Source organism: Paralichthys olivaceus, chromosome 9 (genome assembly GCF_024713975.1).
Source record: "Paralichthys olivaceus isolate ysfri-2021 chromosome 9, ASM2471397v2, whole genome shotgun sequence".
Taxonomy (NCBI): domain Eukaryota; kingdom Metazoa; phylum Chordata; class Actinopteri; order Pleuronectiformes; family Paralichthyidae; genus Paralichthys; species Paralichthys olivaceus.
This window is the reverse complement of record NC_091101.1, coordinates 12289667-12308768: the sequence shown is the minus strand read 5'-3', so window position 1 is coordinate 12308768 and position 19102 is coordinate 12289667. Positions and strand designations below refer to the sequence as shown.

General features: G+C 40.4%; 1 protein-coding gene and 1 long non-coding RNA gene across 6 annotated transcripts in view; one reads left to right on the top strand and one right to left on the bottom strand.

The window, feature by feature from the left end:
- LOC138411365 (uncharacterized) overlaps nucleotides 1-19102 on the bottom strand; it is a 76777-nt gene that overhangs the window by 50408 nt on the left and 7267 nt on the right. The window contains exons 3-4 of the long non-coding RNA XR_011243999.1: nucleotides 6428-6491; nucleotides 704-742 (exon numbers count right to left, since the gene is read on the bottom strand). This is a non-coding gene — a long non-coding RNA (uncharacterized lncRNA). The remainder of the gene's footprint in view (nucleotides 1-703; nucleotides 743-6427; nucleotides 6492-19102) is intronic.
- frmpd3 (FERM and PDZ domain containing 3) overlaps nucleotides 1-19102 on the top strand; it is a 75989-nt gene that overhangs the window by 50433 nt on the left and 6454 nt on the right. Inside the window, exons 3-16 of one of the 5 annotated variants that reach the window (XM_069531333.1) lie at nucleotides 7674-7786; nucleotides 7883-8037; nucleotides 8387-8489; nucleotides 8765-8810; nucleotides 9472-9576; nucleotides 12509-12616; nucleotides 14339-14470; nucleotides 14953-15072; nucleotides 15391-15527; nucleotides 16060-16186; nucleotides 16585-16674; nucleotides 16889-17068; nucleotides 17236-17440; nucleotides 18108-18995. In XM_069531333.1, coding sequence (XP_069387434.1) covers nucleotides 7746-7786; nucleotides 7883-8037; nucleotides 8387-8489; nucleotides 8765-8810; nucleotides 9472-9576; nucleotides 12509-12616; nucleotides 14339-14470; nucleotides 14953-15072; nucleotides 15391-15527; nucleotides 16060-16186; nucleotides 16585-16674; nucleotides 16889-17068; nucleotides 17236-17440; nucleotides 18108-18995 — 2437 coding nt within the window. In that variant the 5' untranslated portion in view covers nucleotides 7674-7745. Of the gene's footprint in view, nucleotides 1-7673; nucleotides 7787-7882; nucleotides 8038-8386; nucleotides 8490-8764; nucleotides 9577-12508; nucleotides 12617-14338; nucleotides 14471-14952; nucleotides 15073-15390; nucleotides 15528-16059; nucleotides 16187-16584; nucleotides 16675-16888; nucleotides 17069-17235; nucleotides 17441-18107; nucleotides 18996-19102 lie in introns of those variants that run through there. The other 4 variants (XM_020092327.2, XM_069531336.1, XM_069531334.1 and 1 more) reach the window with 4 other exon arrangements.

Here is a 19102-nt window from a genome sequence, read left to right as displayed (position 1 = left end):
GCACATATTGTAAGAAGGCTTAAACCACAACAGATGCATATCTGACACTTCAACATTTCTCCCGAGTCATCATCTATGCCTTTCTAACCTTTAACGTCCAATGCTAGATAGTGCAAATAAATAAATAAAGGGACTAATGCTTTGGCAGGATGAGGAAGGTAAAGAGCCGACAACTCAGTCAACTGTCTGTAAACATTCAGTGGAAGTTTTCCACACAAATTACAGCCTGAAGAGCCGGTGCACTCTCTCCTTGCTGCATCAATCACCCCTCAAGCTGTCGCTTTCACCCACAGCCACAATCTGTTTTCAAATAGGCAGCCAGCTTTGGCTGTTAGCAGAAAGGGGCTGGGTGGCGACAGACGTATAGACAGACAGTAACAGGGACAGGGGGCGGCAGAGATTAACAGGAAAAAAAGAGATAGAGTAAAGGTGGGCAACAACTTCAGAAAAAGAAAGTGAGAAACCAGTCAGCAGCACTTGCTCAGTGGACGCCATCTGGCCCTATTGGGGAGGCCATTTGTGTAAAGAGAGGAAAGGATGCAGGCGTTCTGGCAGGCAGGCCAGCAGTGAACACAGCCAGAGACAGGCAGCTGCACAAATCTTTTTGTCTGTATTTCACACGACAGGAATGGCAATTGTGTGGACTCTGCAAGCCGCCAGCATGTCAAGTGAGGCGGGCTGAGATGGAGTATATATTGTTTACCTGGCAGCAGGGATGAGAGGGGGAGGCTGGAGAATCTACCTGCAGGAGAGAAAAAAACCGAGGTTAGGTGTGAGAGACAGTGAGGACAGACTTACGTTATTGTTGATGTAAAGAGAAAAGCGAGCATGTGTGTGTGGTGTAAGAGAATGTTTTGCACAGGTTTAATTAAGAGCAACACTTAATGAAACTGGTAATGATGAGGGACAGGAGAGGAGGGATTTGCAAAATAAAGATGGAAAATCAACGCAAGCTGTTTCACTTTCTAGTCAATGGAACTGCCTGAGGTTTTAAATGATCCTGCAGATAAAACACACAATGAAAAGTTTATCAGTGAAGAAGTGTGGGGCTGACTTTCATATTTCAGCCTTTGCTTTCCCCTCAGAACAAATTGGTTGTGTTGCCCTGCAGGAATTGTGGGACTGGGGCCGGGCGGCCTGCAGCAATTGGAAGGATTAGGCCCTGTGCCGATGGCCTCATTTGATTGGCTCTCTCAGTGCAATGGCCTGTCTATCATCACAGGTAACTAACCTAAAAAAACAGTGGAAAAAAGTCAGTGGAAACCATGCAATGACTTTTATATTTGCAGTTTTCGAGAAGCCAGACATGTGACGAGCACATATATCTTGTCCATGAAGGCTCATTTCACACTACACTGGGGAGATTATTGAGTTGCCCATTTCATAATCCTAACAGGATTTTTTCAGATTCAAGGATTTGTTACATTTGATATGAAATGTTGGCAGCCTGCGCTCGAGGGCTGAAAAAGAACTGTGAGCGACTGAATGGGACATATGAGTAAGCAACGCGACTTTGAATAAATATGCATGTTGAATTAGATATAGCAGTAATTGAAATAACATCTAGCGTCTTTATACTGCAACATCTTTGTCTGAATTTGTTTAGGCGATGGATAAGAAAGATGTTTCTTGTGATGACGCAGAGCAACGTTTTTTCCGTTCCAATTTTCTCCTACAACTATACAGATTTTCCCCAGGAAGAACTGTACGCAAATCTGTCTCAAGCAAGCTGGTGAAGAAATATATCTAGTTGTCAATGTGAAAAATGATGTTGGTTATCTGCGCTTTGTGATTTCTTTACACATGTCTGTCGTGTCAGTCTCTGTTACTTCTGATATAACTCAAGACGTGACATTTAATCTTATGTAAAGAGAGTGATCCTGTGTACTGCAGTTTGAGTGTGCATCAGAGACTTAACCAATTTGAAACAACCTTTGTCATATATTTTATATGACTATAATGGCACTCAGTAGAGCGCATACCTCCGTCAAGGCCCAACAGTCCCCTTAAGAAACCACATTTAATTTCACTTGATCCAGATTTTATTGGATCTACACCTAATTGCACACACTCGTAAATATCAGTCCCCTTAACAAGAGTGTTACACCCTTATCTCCCGCTATTTTAAAGAAAGTGAAACAAAAAATCTGGATCCGCTTCCGGATCCAGATCTGCACCAAAATTGAATAGGTTCTTTCCTTGGTCACGCGCCACCCCTCCACAACATTTCATAGAAATCAGTTGAGTAGTTTTTGCATAATCCTGCTAACAAAGACAAAAACAAAAAACATGCTGATATTTAACACATCTGGATCAAACTGGTGGATCTCTACCACGCAGATAAAATCTCTAAGGCTATCAGAGTGCCTTTGACCGTAACTGTTATATAAAGTTTGCTATCACTCCTGCCATATAGCTTCATCCCACAAAATTCAATCCAATTCAGTTAAGTTCACTGAGAGTAGTTTTTTAATATGATACAATCACAAACAGAGCAACAAATGGAGCAGTGCACCAAGGGAAAACAGTTTTAGATTGAATTCACTAAGTTCCAGAGCCGATGCCTGGTGGATATAAGTTGTCCCTGTTCATCTGTCTGTCAGTCATAATTAAAAACTGCAGTCCTATTGTTTGGCATCTCAGGGCAACTCTCCAATAACATACAGTCACTAATGAATGTCCACAATTTACAATTATTGCTGCACAATTCCCAAGTTCCTGCAGCTGGTTCTATCTCTGATTGAAAATGTATTATTTATAATTCAGGTTTTTACCTTTTATCGGAAAGATTAACAATGAGTGCAACAGTAAAAATTTGTGAAAACTCCTCAAGCATCAACAGGGTAAGTAGCCAGATAATTCCCAGTGCCAAGTGGAAGTGTCTTACTAATTGCCAGTGGAATAGACTCCTTAATTCCTGTTAAAACTAACAATTAAGAATTTACATGAGACATAGCATCTGGAAGGCTAAGGCACAACTCCTGCACTTGGGAATTGCCTAAACTCATTAAGTCTAGATATTGTAGACCCAGCATGAATAATGTTGCATTCATTCATTTAGCCTAAATACATAGATAGTATTTTTTTTCTAATTCAATGTACTGTTGAAAAGTTAGCTGTTTATTAACTCGGCTACACACAGTAGGTTTTTCACCATTTTTCTACAGTAATCTCCACTAATGCATTCAATGTTCACAAATGCTAAGTTCAGCAAGCAAGGCAACTACATCTTAACATCAAACTTAAGATGACACTAATTAATTACAGATTAACCATGTCAACCAAGTCTAGCGTTTGTAAGCATATTTCTTTGAGCCTAAGCGAGATTTGAGAGGCTTTTCATATGAAAGGATTTATTGGTTTTGAAAAATATTTTTTTCCTGTGCTTGATATAATTTGATCCAGACAGACCTGCACAGTAAATTAAGTTCTTCAGCGTCAGCATCATCTTTTATTAGCCTAGAATGACAGTAATTGTTCCAACAAGGACAGACAACATCCACAGCACAATTTATATGCGACGCAGGAGTAAACGGAACAAATGCATTGGCTGGCAGCAGCAACTGCAAGTGTGTGCTTTTTAACACAGAAAATGTTGGACAGCTTTCAGCTTTTACTATTTCTATTAAAAATGGTTAAGATGTCCTTCATCTTCGCTCTCAGGTAAAACTAATTTGTCGTCTTTTGCTGCAAATTTCCTTCCATTGAGTTTCCAGAGAAGCTGCGGCAGCTACGGGCTGTTTTTTCCTCTTCACATGTAATTCAATCCCTCAAAAACATTCATGGCTTTTTTAAATGGGTTTCACGTATTTAATCATCAGAGTACTGCGTATAAGAGAACATTTGACCATTTGTTTTTTGCTTGGTTTCATCCTCTCTATTCAATATGACAATCTGCCTGATCTACTATAATGCCCTCCACTCTGATCAAACCAAGAAACAGCCATTTGTCAATGAGAAAATCCAACTGCAGGGGGTTAGACTATAGGAAGAACAGGGTATTGAGAAATTAGATTGTCATTGAATAGTCTTTTCACTTTGGATGAAACTTAAATGACCCAGAAGTATCTGGAAACCATGATAAGAGGTTGAATTCTCTAAATACTACGGAAAGAAGCTTCAATGCTTCCTTTCTTATCTCCTTCAGTGAAATAAAGAAAGAAAAGGAGAAAATGCTGTTCCACAATTCTTTAAGGCAGCATCATTTAAAGCAACGCACCACTGTAGTTTCAGCAGAGCAGAATGATGTTAATCGAGAAACAATCGAGCAACTGTTGCTCGTCACACAATCTGAAAAGTGTGTGCATGATTGGTTGAACTTCAAATGCATAAATTAATATTTAATTTATATAAAATATGTCCAGTAAGCAGTAATCGTATAGAACAAGAACACTGAATCTTTTTTTCACAAAATCATTTATACATAAATGTATCCTTCCATTGTGTAATACACTTACACTCTGTCCGTGTCTGGAACTTTTGGAACTGATCTTAGTTTTCTGTCTCTTAATTGTGAACCAATTCTTCCAAAGAAATTAAATATTACTATTGTTTAGACAAAATACTGCATGTATGTACCAACCATAGACTTTATATACCAACTGGTTTTATTTTCCTTATTGCTCCTTATAACTTTGTGTGAATTACTGTGTTATTCAGTAAGATGCACAATTTTTGGCTATACAGTCTACAGTTACATCCAGTAAAATCCAACCCAAAAATCTTCATGAGGTTTTTCATACTTAGGTTTTCTAATTGGAGTTACTGTAAAACATGCAATTCAATTCGCAATTACCAAAAACAGATTCTGTGACTGACGGGTGAGTAATTCAACCTGTAGTTTATACCTAATATCTGATCTGGACCTGAACAATGCAGCACTATGAAACACAGTGACCCTTCAAGCTAATAATAAACCTGTCAGAATGCAGCCCTGGGAGAATAGTAGGCAAAAGGTTATTCTTCCCAGACCCTGAGGCCTGGTGAGCTGCAGCAGAGCAGGTATCTGCTGCCCTGACCCCCAGCGCCTCAGGAAACGTTGGCATATGGCCACAGTGGCTGCAGGGTGATCGGAGAGCATTCGGCTGCTCCTCCTACCCTTGTAGTGGCCACATCACTATTCTCATCCACCCACTATCTCTCTGTCCACCCAAGCTCCGATGAGCTACCGAGAGCAGTAGCTATAGCAACAGGCAGGTCCGCCGATGCCCTTGGGGATAATTTCTTGACAGAATTCCTTGGTGTCCTCGCTCAGTAAAAGGCCGGGCTCTCTGCTGAATGGCTGTTTATCTTTGCAGACATGTAAGCTTCAGTGTCCCCCGGCTACCTTCATCATTCTCCCTTCTGTTCAGTTCGTTCTCTACACTTACTTTGAATGCCAAAACTCTCTCTCTAAATTGAGCAAGGAATCTAAAGCTGTGTCCAAAGCAATGGGACAAAAACAAAGAGAGGAGGATTTTCACAAGATGGTACACAATTCCAGCTTGTTATTTGATGTTGTATGTACAAAAAAGAATCAGGGACTATCAAACTACATCAAGGGCTCTGTGAATAGTAGAGTTGTTTACTGTTCTTACATGGCCCATACTTATCGGACCAGCACACAACACAGATGCTTCATTTCAGTGGCTGAGCTCTCTACTGAAATAGTTGCTCTGATTCCAAGCAACATAACCATCACCACATGAATCTATTTCATATTACACTAAACTCTTGTGACAAGACACTCTCAATATGGCTCTGACAGCACGTAACATTAGCTGACAGTTAATAACCTCAAACTCGAGTCGACGGGACACCAAAATGCCTAAAGCTCAACGGTTAAAGATTTGTGTTCGTATTTCATAAGGAAGGACTCCGACACCGGGACATGCAGCAAATGTCTGAAAACAGTCCCAAAAAGGGAAGAAGGGATGCATTGGAAAGCAGAGGGATGCTCCATGTTTTGGACAATTGATGAGGAGTTTGGGCCTTGAGTGTTTTGTTGGATTGAGCACTGAAACTGTTATTTAGTGTTAAATTAATATATTTGGGTTAGGTTGTATTTATTATTTGATTTAAATATGTTGTGTTAGAAATATATATGTATATATATATATATATAGTATATGATATTATATTTAAGTTAAGCATACAATCAACTGTTAATGTGTTAACTTTCAACTTCTAATGTTCCTCAGCAATGAAAAAACAGTTCTTCTCATTGGCTGTCGTTTTTTCAGTTTTTTAGGAAAAAAGAATCGCTCTGTATCAATTTTGTGTTTTGCAAAAAAAAACTAAACAAATGACACCCGACCCTACTGAATAACAGATAAAGGTAAAAGTGCACGCGCTTTATAGCATAAATATTCTACCTTCACTGAGTTCACTAATCTTGGCTTCTGTGCAATGGATGAGAGTTGCTGACACAAAGCAATCACGCACACACCTGATGAATTAGAGGTGGCTGGCAACACCTTGAAGATCAAACTGCATGTGTGTCCTTCCAGCAACTGCAATGGGGGACAGATGGTGGAAAGAGAAAGACATTAGAGAGACAGACTGGTGGAGAATAACTGTGGAGAGAAGTGCACCTTCAGAATCCACTGGGAGAATCAAAGGAGAAAATAATCACTCTAAATAAAAAAAAAACTTTTAATCCTGTTTAGAGGCAGAAGCAGCAGCTGTGGCTTCATTTGTCATGACTGTGCACCTTTGATTCAGACAGATGATCCTTTGTAAGTCAGCTAAATATTGAATGTAGGCATTTTTTTTCAAATCTTTCTAAAGGATTAGTGTAACTGAGATTCAAAGCACACAATGCAATGGATTTGTAGTCATGGACTGCACTCAATATGAAGCCTATCTACGATACATCAACCCTCATCAGATATCATGACACAAGGTAGAGATCAGTAATGCATCGCTGGAATTGTAAATGAGCCGTGGTGCCCCATAAGCCACTCTTATCAGAAATAACAAGTGACAAGAATATGAATCTAAACTATTGACTAATGTGACTCACACTCCTGTTACTGACAGTTTGTCACACTCAGTAGCTATTTACTCTCTTCAGTGTATCCCGGCATCATAAACCATTAACATCACAATCAGTGACTCGTCTTCAGTCAGGAATCACTCTGAGATCGCACATACGATAAATACCTGGCTCTCTTTCCCTCACACAATCATTTTCATCCATTCTTTCAGTCATTTTTCTGCCAAACAGAAACCCAAGTGCCACATACACACTCACACAGAGTCGTTCAGTAATCTTGCTTTCACTGCCTCCCACACATGCATCTGTAAAAGAGCATGTGTGTTTCACAGCAGTAGCTTGGTCCACACTGGCAGAGACTGGCAGTTTCAGAGATCTTACTGTGTTAAATACTCTGTATGTATTGTGTTATAGATCCTTGATAGCTACAGTTTGCCTAAAAACAAATGTCAGAGGCTTTCAGTGAATATTTATACACATTTTAATGATTTTTGCTTCCATTTTGAGCGTTTTCCGTTGCAAAGCATATGAGACAGATACGACGGAGGATGTCTGAGATTGTTAGGTTGAACATTACATCAGCTTCACATTTATCATTTCAGTATTCTGTGTAGCTGCATTCCAAGGTGTGCTTAAAGACACTGGGTGTAACGTGATTTAGATCCTTTTTATTATTCTTATTTCTCTGTGTGTGCAGGTGAATGACTGCAAAACAGAGTGAGGCCTTTGCAGTGCAACCCCGTCCCATGCTGCTCCCTCCTCTCAGGGGATGGCCAAGGTCCAGGATGGACATACGAATGCATGTGAAAGGTGCACACTGCGACACATGACATGAGACATCACGCAGTGTCTGATTTAAAAGAAAATTGTGGGTGTTTGACATTTGCGTTTGTGTGCACTCTGCAGCTCTGCGATGTTAGAGGAGAGTCAAGATGGTATGGACAGTGGTACCCTAAGTCCTGCCTCAGCTCGACAGGTCACCATCCAGCGCCACTCAACTCAAGGCTTCGGCTTCATTGCAGGCAGCCAGAGGCCTGTCATTGTACGCTCCGTCTCTGCTGGTTAGTGTGTGTGCGTGCATGTGTGTGTATGGAGACTTGTCTTCCCCATGGGAGGAAAAGTAAGTCCCCATAACCTAAATCATTAAATTACATGTTTTAAGGTTATTTAAAGTTAAGGCAAGTAGAAACTTAATGCTTAAGGTTAGAGTGAGGGAAATTAATGTAATTCAACGTAATGTCCTCTGAAGTTATGGAGAAACTGTGTGTGTGTGTGTGCATGTGTGTGGAGCATACAGGAAGAGTGATTGCCCATTAAGTTAATCCTGTGATATGATGTCTCAAGTTAAACCTCTTTATCGCATGCCCATGACTTGGCCTGCTGGCTGTGTGTGTCCCGTCTCACTTGCAGACGGCCCCTCCTTTGGCAAGCTTCTCCCCGGGGACCAGATCTTGGCCATTAACGAGGAGACGGTGAGCGACGCGCCCAGAGAGAGAGTCATAGACCTTGTAAGGTAACATCCTTTACTGTCCCAGGAGGGAGGGAGGGCACAGGTCAGGGGCAAGAGGGAGGAAAAAGGATGGGAGTGAGGAGGGTAGATTGTAAGGAAAAAACAGTTTCTTTCTGCTGCTGATGAGTTACATGAACACAAATGTGTGGATGAGTCAGTCCCTTTCGCAGCTGAAGGATAGTGAGGAAATGGCAGATATAAACTGGAGAAGCTCTCTAAATGCCATGCTGTCCATGGCATTATCTAACCCACTCCACTCTCTTGTTGTCTCTCCATAGACGCTGCAAAGACACTATAGTTCTCACTGTGCTGCAGCCCCATCAGGTAGTATAATGGGCCACTCTCTCTTTCATGTTCCTCTCCCACAGGATTTCTCGTACTCTTCATCAGGTTTTAACACGTTTACTTTAACTGTGAATCATGCCGAAACGTTAAGTATTTTGTAACAGCAACAGACATATATAGAGTATATTAGCATTTATGGCCACGTCTACACATCTGAGTAATTTCATTTCCAGGTAACTCCTTTCAGAACTGCTCCATGTGGGCATAACAACACCTACACGAGACCGTATTAAATAATGATTTTCTGTGCAGCCATCCATACAGAGGAAATGTACTCTGAATTAAGCCGGATGCCTAACCTGGATATTTTTTGGAAGATGAAATGCTGATGTTTAGATCCTTTTTTATTTAATCATTTGGATATATGCAGTTATTCTGGAGGGATTTGTCTATTTGATCAAGCGACTAAGATCTTAATTGCTCTCAAGCCAGTAAACACAACAATTTAAAAATATTTAAAGTTTTAGCAGGTGGGCATCACGTCTAAAGCAGATTTGGAGTTGTCGCATTGCAGCAGCATTAGTCGGTCTATCCAACACACTTTAGCACTGGCAGTCACTGGGGCTTTTCTCTCATTTTTACATCTCGTCTTCCAAGCTGATTCAAGAGTTCCTCTATCTCTCTTTCTTCTAATCCGCAGTCACCTAAGTCTGCCTTCATAAGCGCAGCCAAAAAGGCCCGCCTGCGAACTAACCCGCCTAAAGTGCGCTTTTCAGAGCAAGTGTCCATCAGCGACCCGGACTCAGTAAGTTCTACATGACACCTCACCCCGTGGATTGTGATGTTACCCTATCCCTCCCTCTCCTACTTTGCATTTCTTTTGTTTGATCAGCAATCGCAAAAGCTTCAAGTCCTCTCTCTACCCTCTTGTTTCAGTCTGAGATTCCCTAGGTTGTGCATGTGTCTGTGTGTCCGTGTATGCTTTCAGTCCAGCAGTTTGGCTTAGAATAAATTGCTTTCCTGACTGATTTGAATTCTTGCAGGAACAACCTGAACCTGTCTTCAAAGGCTTTCAGACTTTTTAAAGCATAATATCACTTGGAAATGTTTTTCGGGGGGTTGATTTCCAACATTGCTACTTGGCATGAGATGGCAGAAATCACATTTTCACTCTTCTATCAACATCTCAGTTAAAAATATCACTTATCTGCTGTGAGAAATATGTATGAGGTAAGGCAAGTTAATTCATAAGGGGTAAGGGAGGGTCAGAAAAAAAGATAAGTAAGGTATTTACATTTTTGCAGAAGGGAAGGTATTCTTTTTTGAGAGATTTTTTGGAGTTATTGTACCCCATATTCATATTCTATTAAATACCTCGCTAATTAAACGTCAATAGACTTGGTATACGTGATCATTTGATGGTTTATTAAGCAACTTTTTATTCAAGTATTTGTCAAAAGAAAACAATAAAGGCCCCCTTCAGTGAAAATCAAGTTTTACACATATTTAGCGTTTGCCACAGAACTATTTCAATCTATAGTGGCACATGCACATGAACCAAGGTTTCAAGTGACAGGTATACAGACTAAAGAGTGGGAAACAAGTTATTGAGTGGGAAAGAACTACATTGATGCCACAGCTGCAGCTGAAACTATGAGGTCTCACTGTCTGCATGAATGGAAAAAATGTAGTGCACGCACGTGGTAAGATAACAGTGCAAGTGAGCACTCAGCAAATAGCTCTGCACACACCAAGTTAGAGATCTCTTATGTTACTATGAGATGTGTCAAAATGTGTTGGTTCAATATGGAAGAAGAGACGGAGGCATATTCAGATCACAGTCAGGAGATGAAGAGGAAAAGGAAGGTGTGTAATTAAATTTAAGCCATAAGGCCATGAAAGTTATTTTTTAAACAAAGGTTATGTATAGTAAGCTAATGGAATGGGACTATAACAATGGAGCAGCATTGTATGTCACAAAATGAAATAAAACATTCCCCACACCACTCTCCGTCTCAAAAATGTATTCAGTCCCTAACACCTGGTGGTCGATCAAGGATCTATCACTGTAAATAAAGTGAGAGAATGAAGATGACATGCAACAAGACAATCAATAAAGAATCAGTTGGGAAAGTGCATTTCATCATTTTATTTTCCATTTAGTATGAACTTAATGGAAGAAGAACAGGATTGCTCATCACAGGGACCACCAGGTTGCTGATAACCTATAACACAGTTTTAAGCAACCAACTCACGCTTGCTTTTCATCACTGCTGAGTCGACCATCCACTCTAGCCTTGCAGTACCAGCAGTCGAGATCAAGAGAACGCCACGGGCCTCCTTTAGTGGCCCTAAATCAAGCCAGCGAAGGCCACCAGTTTTATTAAAGGCAATCAGCAGGAGGCTAGATCTGTTCGCTTCCTCAATCTTGCTTGCTGTTTCTATGTCACAATTGACATTAATGCTGATGCATGGGAGGGAGATGCTATAATTAGTAATGATCAGATATTTCAGCCACCAAACCCCAACATATAGCATGACACTTCTTTAGTTTATCAGTGTTGGCCCTCTAGCTTGTTTTTTTGAGGGAAAGCGAGAGGAGGAAAGAGATGAGGCCATGGCACTGGGCTGTGATTTGTCCCTGATAACACTTTTCATGCATGTGAACATTCAGCTCCAGCTCACGCTCACTAACAAGGACAAAGGTAGCAGCAAGCAATGGGGAGGATGTTTGAGGTTTCTCTTCTCTGCTGCATGCAGACTTTTGCTGATTGCTGCATGCTGACTGTTGAAGTATGGAGAAAGATCTGTTGACTAATTACGCATGCAGGCCTTATAGCCACTTCCAGTCTCCAAAGAAGAACAGCTTGTTGAGCCTTTTGAATACTTAAGTTCTTAAAAAACAGACTGCTGGGCATCTGCTGTGAACAAAACTATTTCAGCTGAATGCATTTTTTGAGATATACTGTTGCTATAAATTTACATCCCGTTACTGTCATGAGTAATTTCTGCCTGCTGTTCTGACAAATCTGATCATCAGATGAAAAAAGAAGAATAGAGGGAAAAAAGATGCATATCACTTTTGTTTTGATCCAGAAAAAGGGGAGATTTGGGCTGAGAGGCTGTTCTCCAGATGTCTCATTGAAACACCTCAGGTCTATCTTATTAAATTAAGAGACCTTCTATATCAGAGAACTTGGTAATTGTTTTTGGAAACTTTTAGCAAGATAATGAAAAAGTAGGAGACAGCAACAGGGAGGAGAGAGTCACCCCCTGACATCACATTCTAGCAAGAATGAACTTTGAGTGCTTTGAGTAAAGGCAGTAACCTTGAATCAGACCACACCTCTTGTTCCTCACTCAACTCTTTGTGAGTGCTTTCAATCCCACTATCCAATTTTATTTGCATGACATACATATTGAATGAACACAGTGGAGAACTTGAATGAACCCTTCTTTGATCCTAATACAATCCAGAGTGTGTGCATCCCGAGGCACAGTTTTGCCCCTTTTGTAACGGTCCAGAGTTCAGTTAAAGTATCTTTCCATTGTTCTTTTCTCTCACCTCCTTTTCCCTTCCTTCTACTGCAACTATCTCAATAGCAAAGCACAAACCCACAACTGATTGTGTTTTTATCTAGCAAATAATTCTTGATGACCCTTTAGGCACATTTTCACATATACCATCTATTTGTTTCCATTTAACTGAAGGTGTTTTCTCCCTAAATCTTTTTCAGACAATGCTCAAGGACGATTCCTTGCTACTCATACCAAATGTGTTGAAGGTGTTCCTGGAGAATGGACAGATTAAGTCCTTTACGTTTGACAGCCGTACCACTGTTAGGGTACGTATTCACTATAGCTGTGCACATGGCAACTTTATAATTTAGAGTCTGGAGTCCTGTTTATATGAATAAGTCCACAGGGGCTGGGCAATGGCAGCATTATTGTAATTATGTAGGTATAATTAATAGATTTATCATTGTTCAGTTGAGTTGTCAGCAGTGCAACCAGCAACTTTACTGTTGGTGGCACACAGCTCTCAGGGTCTGATTTCTGGTCGCCTGTATTCAGCTGAAAAAAGGCTCCAATTAACCCAATGTACACTACCTGTTCAGACACTGTTAGTTGGTGATACGTGGAGCTTAGAGGGTCTAACCAGACATTTCTCTCAGGAGTTTGTGTAGACAAAACAGGTGAGTGAATATTACACTGATATTCATCAGGTGGCCAGAACAATACAGTGTAATACCCCCCAAAGGAACAGCAATGCTACCTCCTATCTGCAGTACGAGTAAATAGTCTCACAATATCATCTTACAACTTGATAATATGTCTATTTGTGTTGACAGTTTTTTACCTGCCCCAAGCAAAAACTAAAGTTCTGGAACTCAAATAAAATATTTAAATGTATGATAGAAATATCTCTAAGTGGCTTAAAGAGGTAGAGTATAAATATGACCAAATTATTCTCATTGGCTTTTCCATCGAATAGTGTTCAATATTAATTAATATTAACACACAGAATATGCCTAATGGAGTGATTATAAATTATTTTAATTAAAAAAATCCTTTCTGTCCTCATGTTCAAATGTATAGCTAATAAGTTTTTTTTTAAATTATTTTAAGAGCTTGTGTGATTCCAGTTATAAAACAACAGTTGAAATGAGTCAGACAGAGGTCATCTCTATCTCTACATCAGCCTCTAAGATGAGTCTGACATCTCAGCGCAGAGTCATTAAACAGATTCTAAATCTCTCCTCTGCTAATGGAGAGAGAGAGTGAGGGGGGAAGAGAAACAGAGCAGCTCTTTAAAGGAGAGATGGAGGAATCTCTCCTGTGTTAGTCTAATTAAATGGAATTTCAGCATAATAAGAAGGCACAGATCAATAAAACAATAACACAAAAAAAGGGGTGTCTTTTAATGCAAACCAAACAGGCCAATTATGTTAAACCTGCACATCCCTGTTTTTCACTATTAGAAATAGTAATAATAAATAATAGAAAACTATTAGTGTAGATTTTTTAGTTCACCAAACTACAGAAACATATCACTACAACAGAATAATTTTTAATGTCAACGCCTCCTATATATTACCAATGCATATAAATTATGACATTGTATCCATGGGGATAGCCCTCAATAACAGAAAAACAGTGAATTACCCCTGTGACAGTGTTCTCTGCATTTTAGAAAAAGGATATGTGAAAACCTAAACATGTTTCATAGATAATGATCTGCACAAGAGCAAACGTTTGCCCTGCAAACTCTGACACACAAATGTTATTTTCTTAAAATGGATGCACTCGCTGTGCAGAATGGAGAACATCTATAGAAGCTCTCCATTGCACATAATGACAAACATGATAACATTGTGAAAAGCCTAAACAGAAAATATCCATCACAAGGATATCACTTTGACAAATCACTCTCTACAAACATAATACAAAATTCAGAGTAAAAATAGCTTCCATACATTAAATGTATATTTTGCCTGTAGTAGAATGTATTCTTTCTTTGGAAACGTATTTTAGTCTCTAATCTGTTTCCATCTCTCTCCTTCCAGGATGTGATCTCCTCACTGCAGGACCGCCTCTCACTACGCTACATAGAGCACTTTGCCTTAGTACTTGAGGCAGGTGGTCTGGAGCAGAATCAGAGGTTGCAACTGCTACAGGAGAACCAGCCTCTGACGCATGTAAGACACCACAAAAACTGGGATATTAATTTAAAATGTGACTAAAAACTGAAAGCAATCAAAGCAACAATGGTGGCTGCAGGTCGGTCGGTTGGTTAGAATGCATTTCTGACCTTTGGTGTGTATTTCTAAGTGTCTTTATGTCTCATTTCTGATATATTCTGAATAGAAAAATCACTTGAGGTTGTTGCCATTATTGGTCAGTTGATGGGTCAACATTTCTTTGCATTTTCTTTCACCTTGACTAAAACAAGACATGCCGTAACCGACTGCAGTATTTGGAAAATAGGGTTCATCCAGAAGACAACCCTGTTTACTTGTGGAAAAAGATAAGAGTACATACAGTGTATGTAGATAGGGCCATGAATGGGAAAGAAGAAGAAAGATTGGAGAGAAGAAAGAAAAAATTTGGACCCCAATGTATTTGTGACTAATTTTAAAGATGTAGTTGTTACCTAGTTGATACTTGTGTATTCCCACAGGTGGTGCATAGAACCTATTTCCAAGGGATGAAGTGTCTGTTCCGCATCTGCTTCTTCCCCAAGGACCCTGCAGACCTGTTGAGAAGGGACCCTGCTGCATTTGAGTACCTCTACATACAGGTAATCACTGGATTAAAAGGGGTTTCAAAAGGATGTCTTCCAGTCTCACAACATTGTTGGAGAGCTGTCCCCTCAAGCAGCAGGAGAGACAATGATTTCAAGTTGCTATGGGGAGCTACTTTAATTCTAGATTATATCATGGGTTGGGTTTGTTGGGTAACTTTAGAGTTAGAAAGAATGCATATGCCAGATGTCATGGGCAACTATCTGAAAGCATCAAAGTTGATAGCAACTAAACTAATATAAAGACTTACAAATGTCTTTAACAGTGTTGTTCATAATCAGCTGTGTACAAAGCATTTCATCATGTCCTCACAGAATCGCAATGACGTTATCAAGGAGCGTTTTGGCATGGACTGGAAATCTGACATCACGTTACGTTTGGCTGCACTCCATATCTACATCACTGTGTCCTCTGCAAGGCCCAATCAGAAGATCTCTCTCAAGCATGTTGAGTAAGTCCAGAAAACTCAAATTAGCTTTGAAAGTTTTGAGACATTAAGACAAATTGATGTATTGCATTTTTTCCCCCTCATTATGAATTCACTGCATCCCACGGTGCGTTTTGTTCATTCAGTAATATCTACATGATGAAGAATTAATCCTGATAATATTAAAACTCAAACTGTTCATGGATCATTTTCCTCATGTCATTATGGGACAAAGAAATCTATTTCTTTGTAAAATTACATCTCTCCTGCAATTTGCTCATTTATTCTACATAACCTCAACCTAGCAAGTCATTAGCTTCTGCCATCACAACTTCAGAAGCATAACAGATCCACTGTGCTAGTAATAGACTTAGGGTGGCCATGTCGAGGCAGAAGTCATACAGGGTGACAGCGAGGGACACCATGGCTTCCAGTGAGATGAAAAAAAACTCCTTTGTGTCTTCAGTTGCTAAGTCTTCCCTGCAAAAACTGCTGTGATGTTTTTCTTCTTTTCTTTTTATGTACTCCCTCTGACTTTCCCTTTTCACTGTCACAGAAAAGAGTGGGGACTGGAGCCTTTTCTACCCCTTACTCTGCTTCCAACAGTCAAGGAGAAGAATGTGTGCAAGACCCTGTCTCAGTTGCTGAAGACCTACCAGCATCCACCACCATCAGGCAACAAGGTTTCTTCAAATAAAACATTTTAACATTAACTGACAATTCTTGTGGATGATTTCCATTTGGTGATGATGTTTTTACAAAATATCTAAATATTATGCAAATGTATAGATAACATTTGGCAAATTTCCATACTCTTGATTACTTTTAACATTTAAATCTCTACATTTCTCTTCTTCTTTGGAGATTTGATTTATTAAGGTAACAAATGGTTTGTCTGCTAGATAACCAGTCCTTTATCCTAAGACAAGCTCTCTCTATCTCTGAAGATGTAGCTATTGCATAAGACCGTACTCCCAACATATTTGGCTCAACAGTGCCCTCAGGAGGATGACATAGTGAGTGCTGCAATAGGATTTGTCATTCAAAGATGATAGTTTCTTATTTATCATTCTGTTGACAGGTCCCTCCTCTTCAAGGAAAGCTGCAATATATGCGTGTACTAAATGACCTCCCACCTTTTGGAGGAATATTGTTCCACACTGCCGGACTGGTAACACATTTTTAAATCTTTTTGCACAGTAATACATGAGTGTCTCTATTATCTAATTCCTTTGATTTCTTTAAAGCTTTGCATGTAGTTGCTTTCTAAATATACTCATTTCACAAGGAATCGTCTAAACATTGGATTGTGAAAAGGTGCAGTGTGTTGTTCCAGTTAAGAAAGTAAAAGCATATAATTGTAAACCTCCAATGTCTTTTAACAGGATGAGAAACAGTCAGCTACAACACTACTTGTGGGTCCACGGCATGGCATCAGTCATGTGATTGACCTGAAAAACAACCTCACAACAGTTCTGGCTGAGTTCAGTAGGGTTGCCAAGATCCAACTCTACCGAGAGAGCCAGGGAGTGGCACGTGTGGAGGTGACAATCCACGAAGCCAAGGTATTAAAGCAGAGCAGATGCATGTTATAATAAAAAACAATAAAACCATTTCATAGAAAGGAAAATGTCAATTTATTATGGCATCTCTTTAGAGCTACAGTTTCCATTTTAACTCTTCAAATGACAAAATTGAGTACAAAGCTGTTTTATATATTTTATTTCATCAGGTCATTGGAAAACGAGCAGGTGATGCTCATTTCCTGTCTCCTAATTCCCCTCCCTATCACTCCCTGCAGCCGCTGGTCCTACTCATGGAGTGGCCTGATGCCAGTAACTTTGCATGCCTCATCTCTGGCTACTACAAGTTGTTTGTAGACCCTAAACGGACCATCTACTTCCGGACACCTGGTCAGTCTCAGCTGACCAAGGCAGGTATGTTAGGAGTCTTTTTGACTTGTATTGGTTAATTTTGAATGCTGATTGCTCTGATTAGGCAATATACAGTATATTAAATGCAAATAATTGACAGAAAATAACATTGTATAAATGGCTGACATATTTCTATTTCAGAATCCCATAAGACATGGCATGTTAGACAATATTTGGAAATCCTCATTATATTTTCATGGATATTGATCGGCTTCTTCATTGATTGAAACCATTGGCTATATAGTAACCAGGTTGTCCTTGATCTACCATCCCATGGCGCCCACTGCTGTCTCTCATCTCCATTTTGACTCATTGGAATGGGATACTTCATCTCTCTTTTCCTCAACATTTTATTGTGGATTGTTACAATGAATTGAATTTTTTGATATAATCATAGACATTTTACTTTTCAAACATGAACAGATCCTCTGCCATCTGCTGTCTCAACCTGTAGTCTACTTAAAAGAAGGATCATCATACCATCACATTCCACCAGAATCTAACTTTCAAATCTCAAACAAACTTCAACTTTCAACATCCATCTCTGAAATAACAAATAACCCCCATGTGACCACCAGCTGTCGCCTCTGCTTTCCTATCTGGATCTTCTCTATACCCACTAGTTCTTGATACCTCAAACTCTTCACTGCTCTGACAATTCTATCCTCAGATTACAGAAGCTCCCACCATGCCCACCCACGTTCCGGGGCAACCAGCTTGCCAAGTGGAAGTCGGCGAGGGGACGAGAGGGAAAGCTCGCACAGAGAGTCAGGGTCTTCAAGGGCCATAGTTCCGGCAGAACCTCAGCACCTAGGGCTGTGTCATGTCCACCTTCGAGAGCAACAACAATTTCAGGAGATCCAACCGCAGACTGAACTTGACATCAATGAGAACTTTATTTCTCAGGAGCCCCCAGGTCGGCCTCGCACCAAGTCAGACCCCACCCAGCAGAGTACAGAGGAAATAACTGGGGTTTTAGAGAGCCCAGCAGTGGAGAATGCAGGATTTAGAATCCGAAGCCAAACAATGGGTCAATCCCAGAAAAGCTCACGATACTTCTGTGACTCCTGCAAAGCCAGGCTTAAGGCAGAGGGTCTGTCAGGAGTAGTGAACAGTAGTGGGAGCTCTGGAAAACACTGCTCCAGTGCTTGTGCCTCCCGAGATGGAGGTGCTGTTGATCTCATGGCCCTTCCGCCCCCAGGTAATGAAGAAGAGGATGAGGAGGAGGAGGTAGATGCTGAAGGAGAAAAGTTGCAACTACCGCCACCTGCTATTGCTGCCCCACCACCTGGATTCAGGGACAACAGTTCTGATGAGGATGACCCAAAGAGAGCAAGGAAGGCTCGTACCAGTGCCAGCCCAGCAGTCAACCCTGGGAAGCTAGCCCAAGCCAAGGAAGATGTGCCTGTGACTCTTATTGATAATGTGGCCACGAGAACAGTCCGAGATCATGCCCAGGAGCTTGATGATGCTCTGGTGTCAACCTTACAAGCGTTAGAGGCTTTGGCAGCTTCTGAGGACTTCCCCCATCACCCTCAGCAGCCAACACAGACTGCAGGTCAACAACCTCAGTCATGCAACTGCCCACATCTCAGTCAAAGAACTACATGTAGCACCCATATAAAAAAAATGCTGCTTCTTTTTAATCAATTAATATAATAGTAC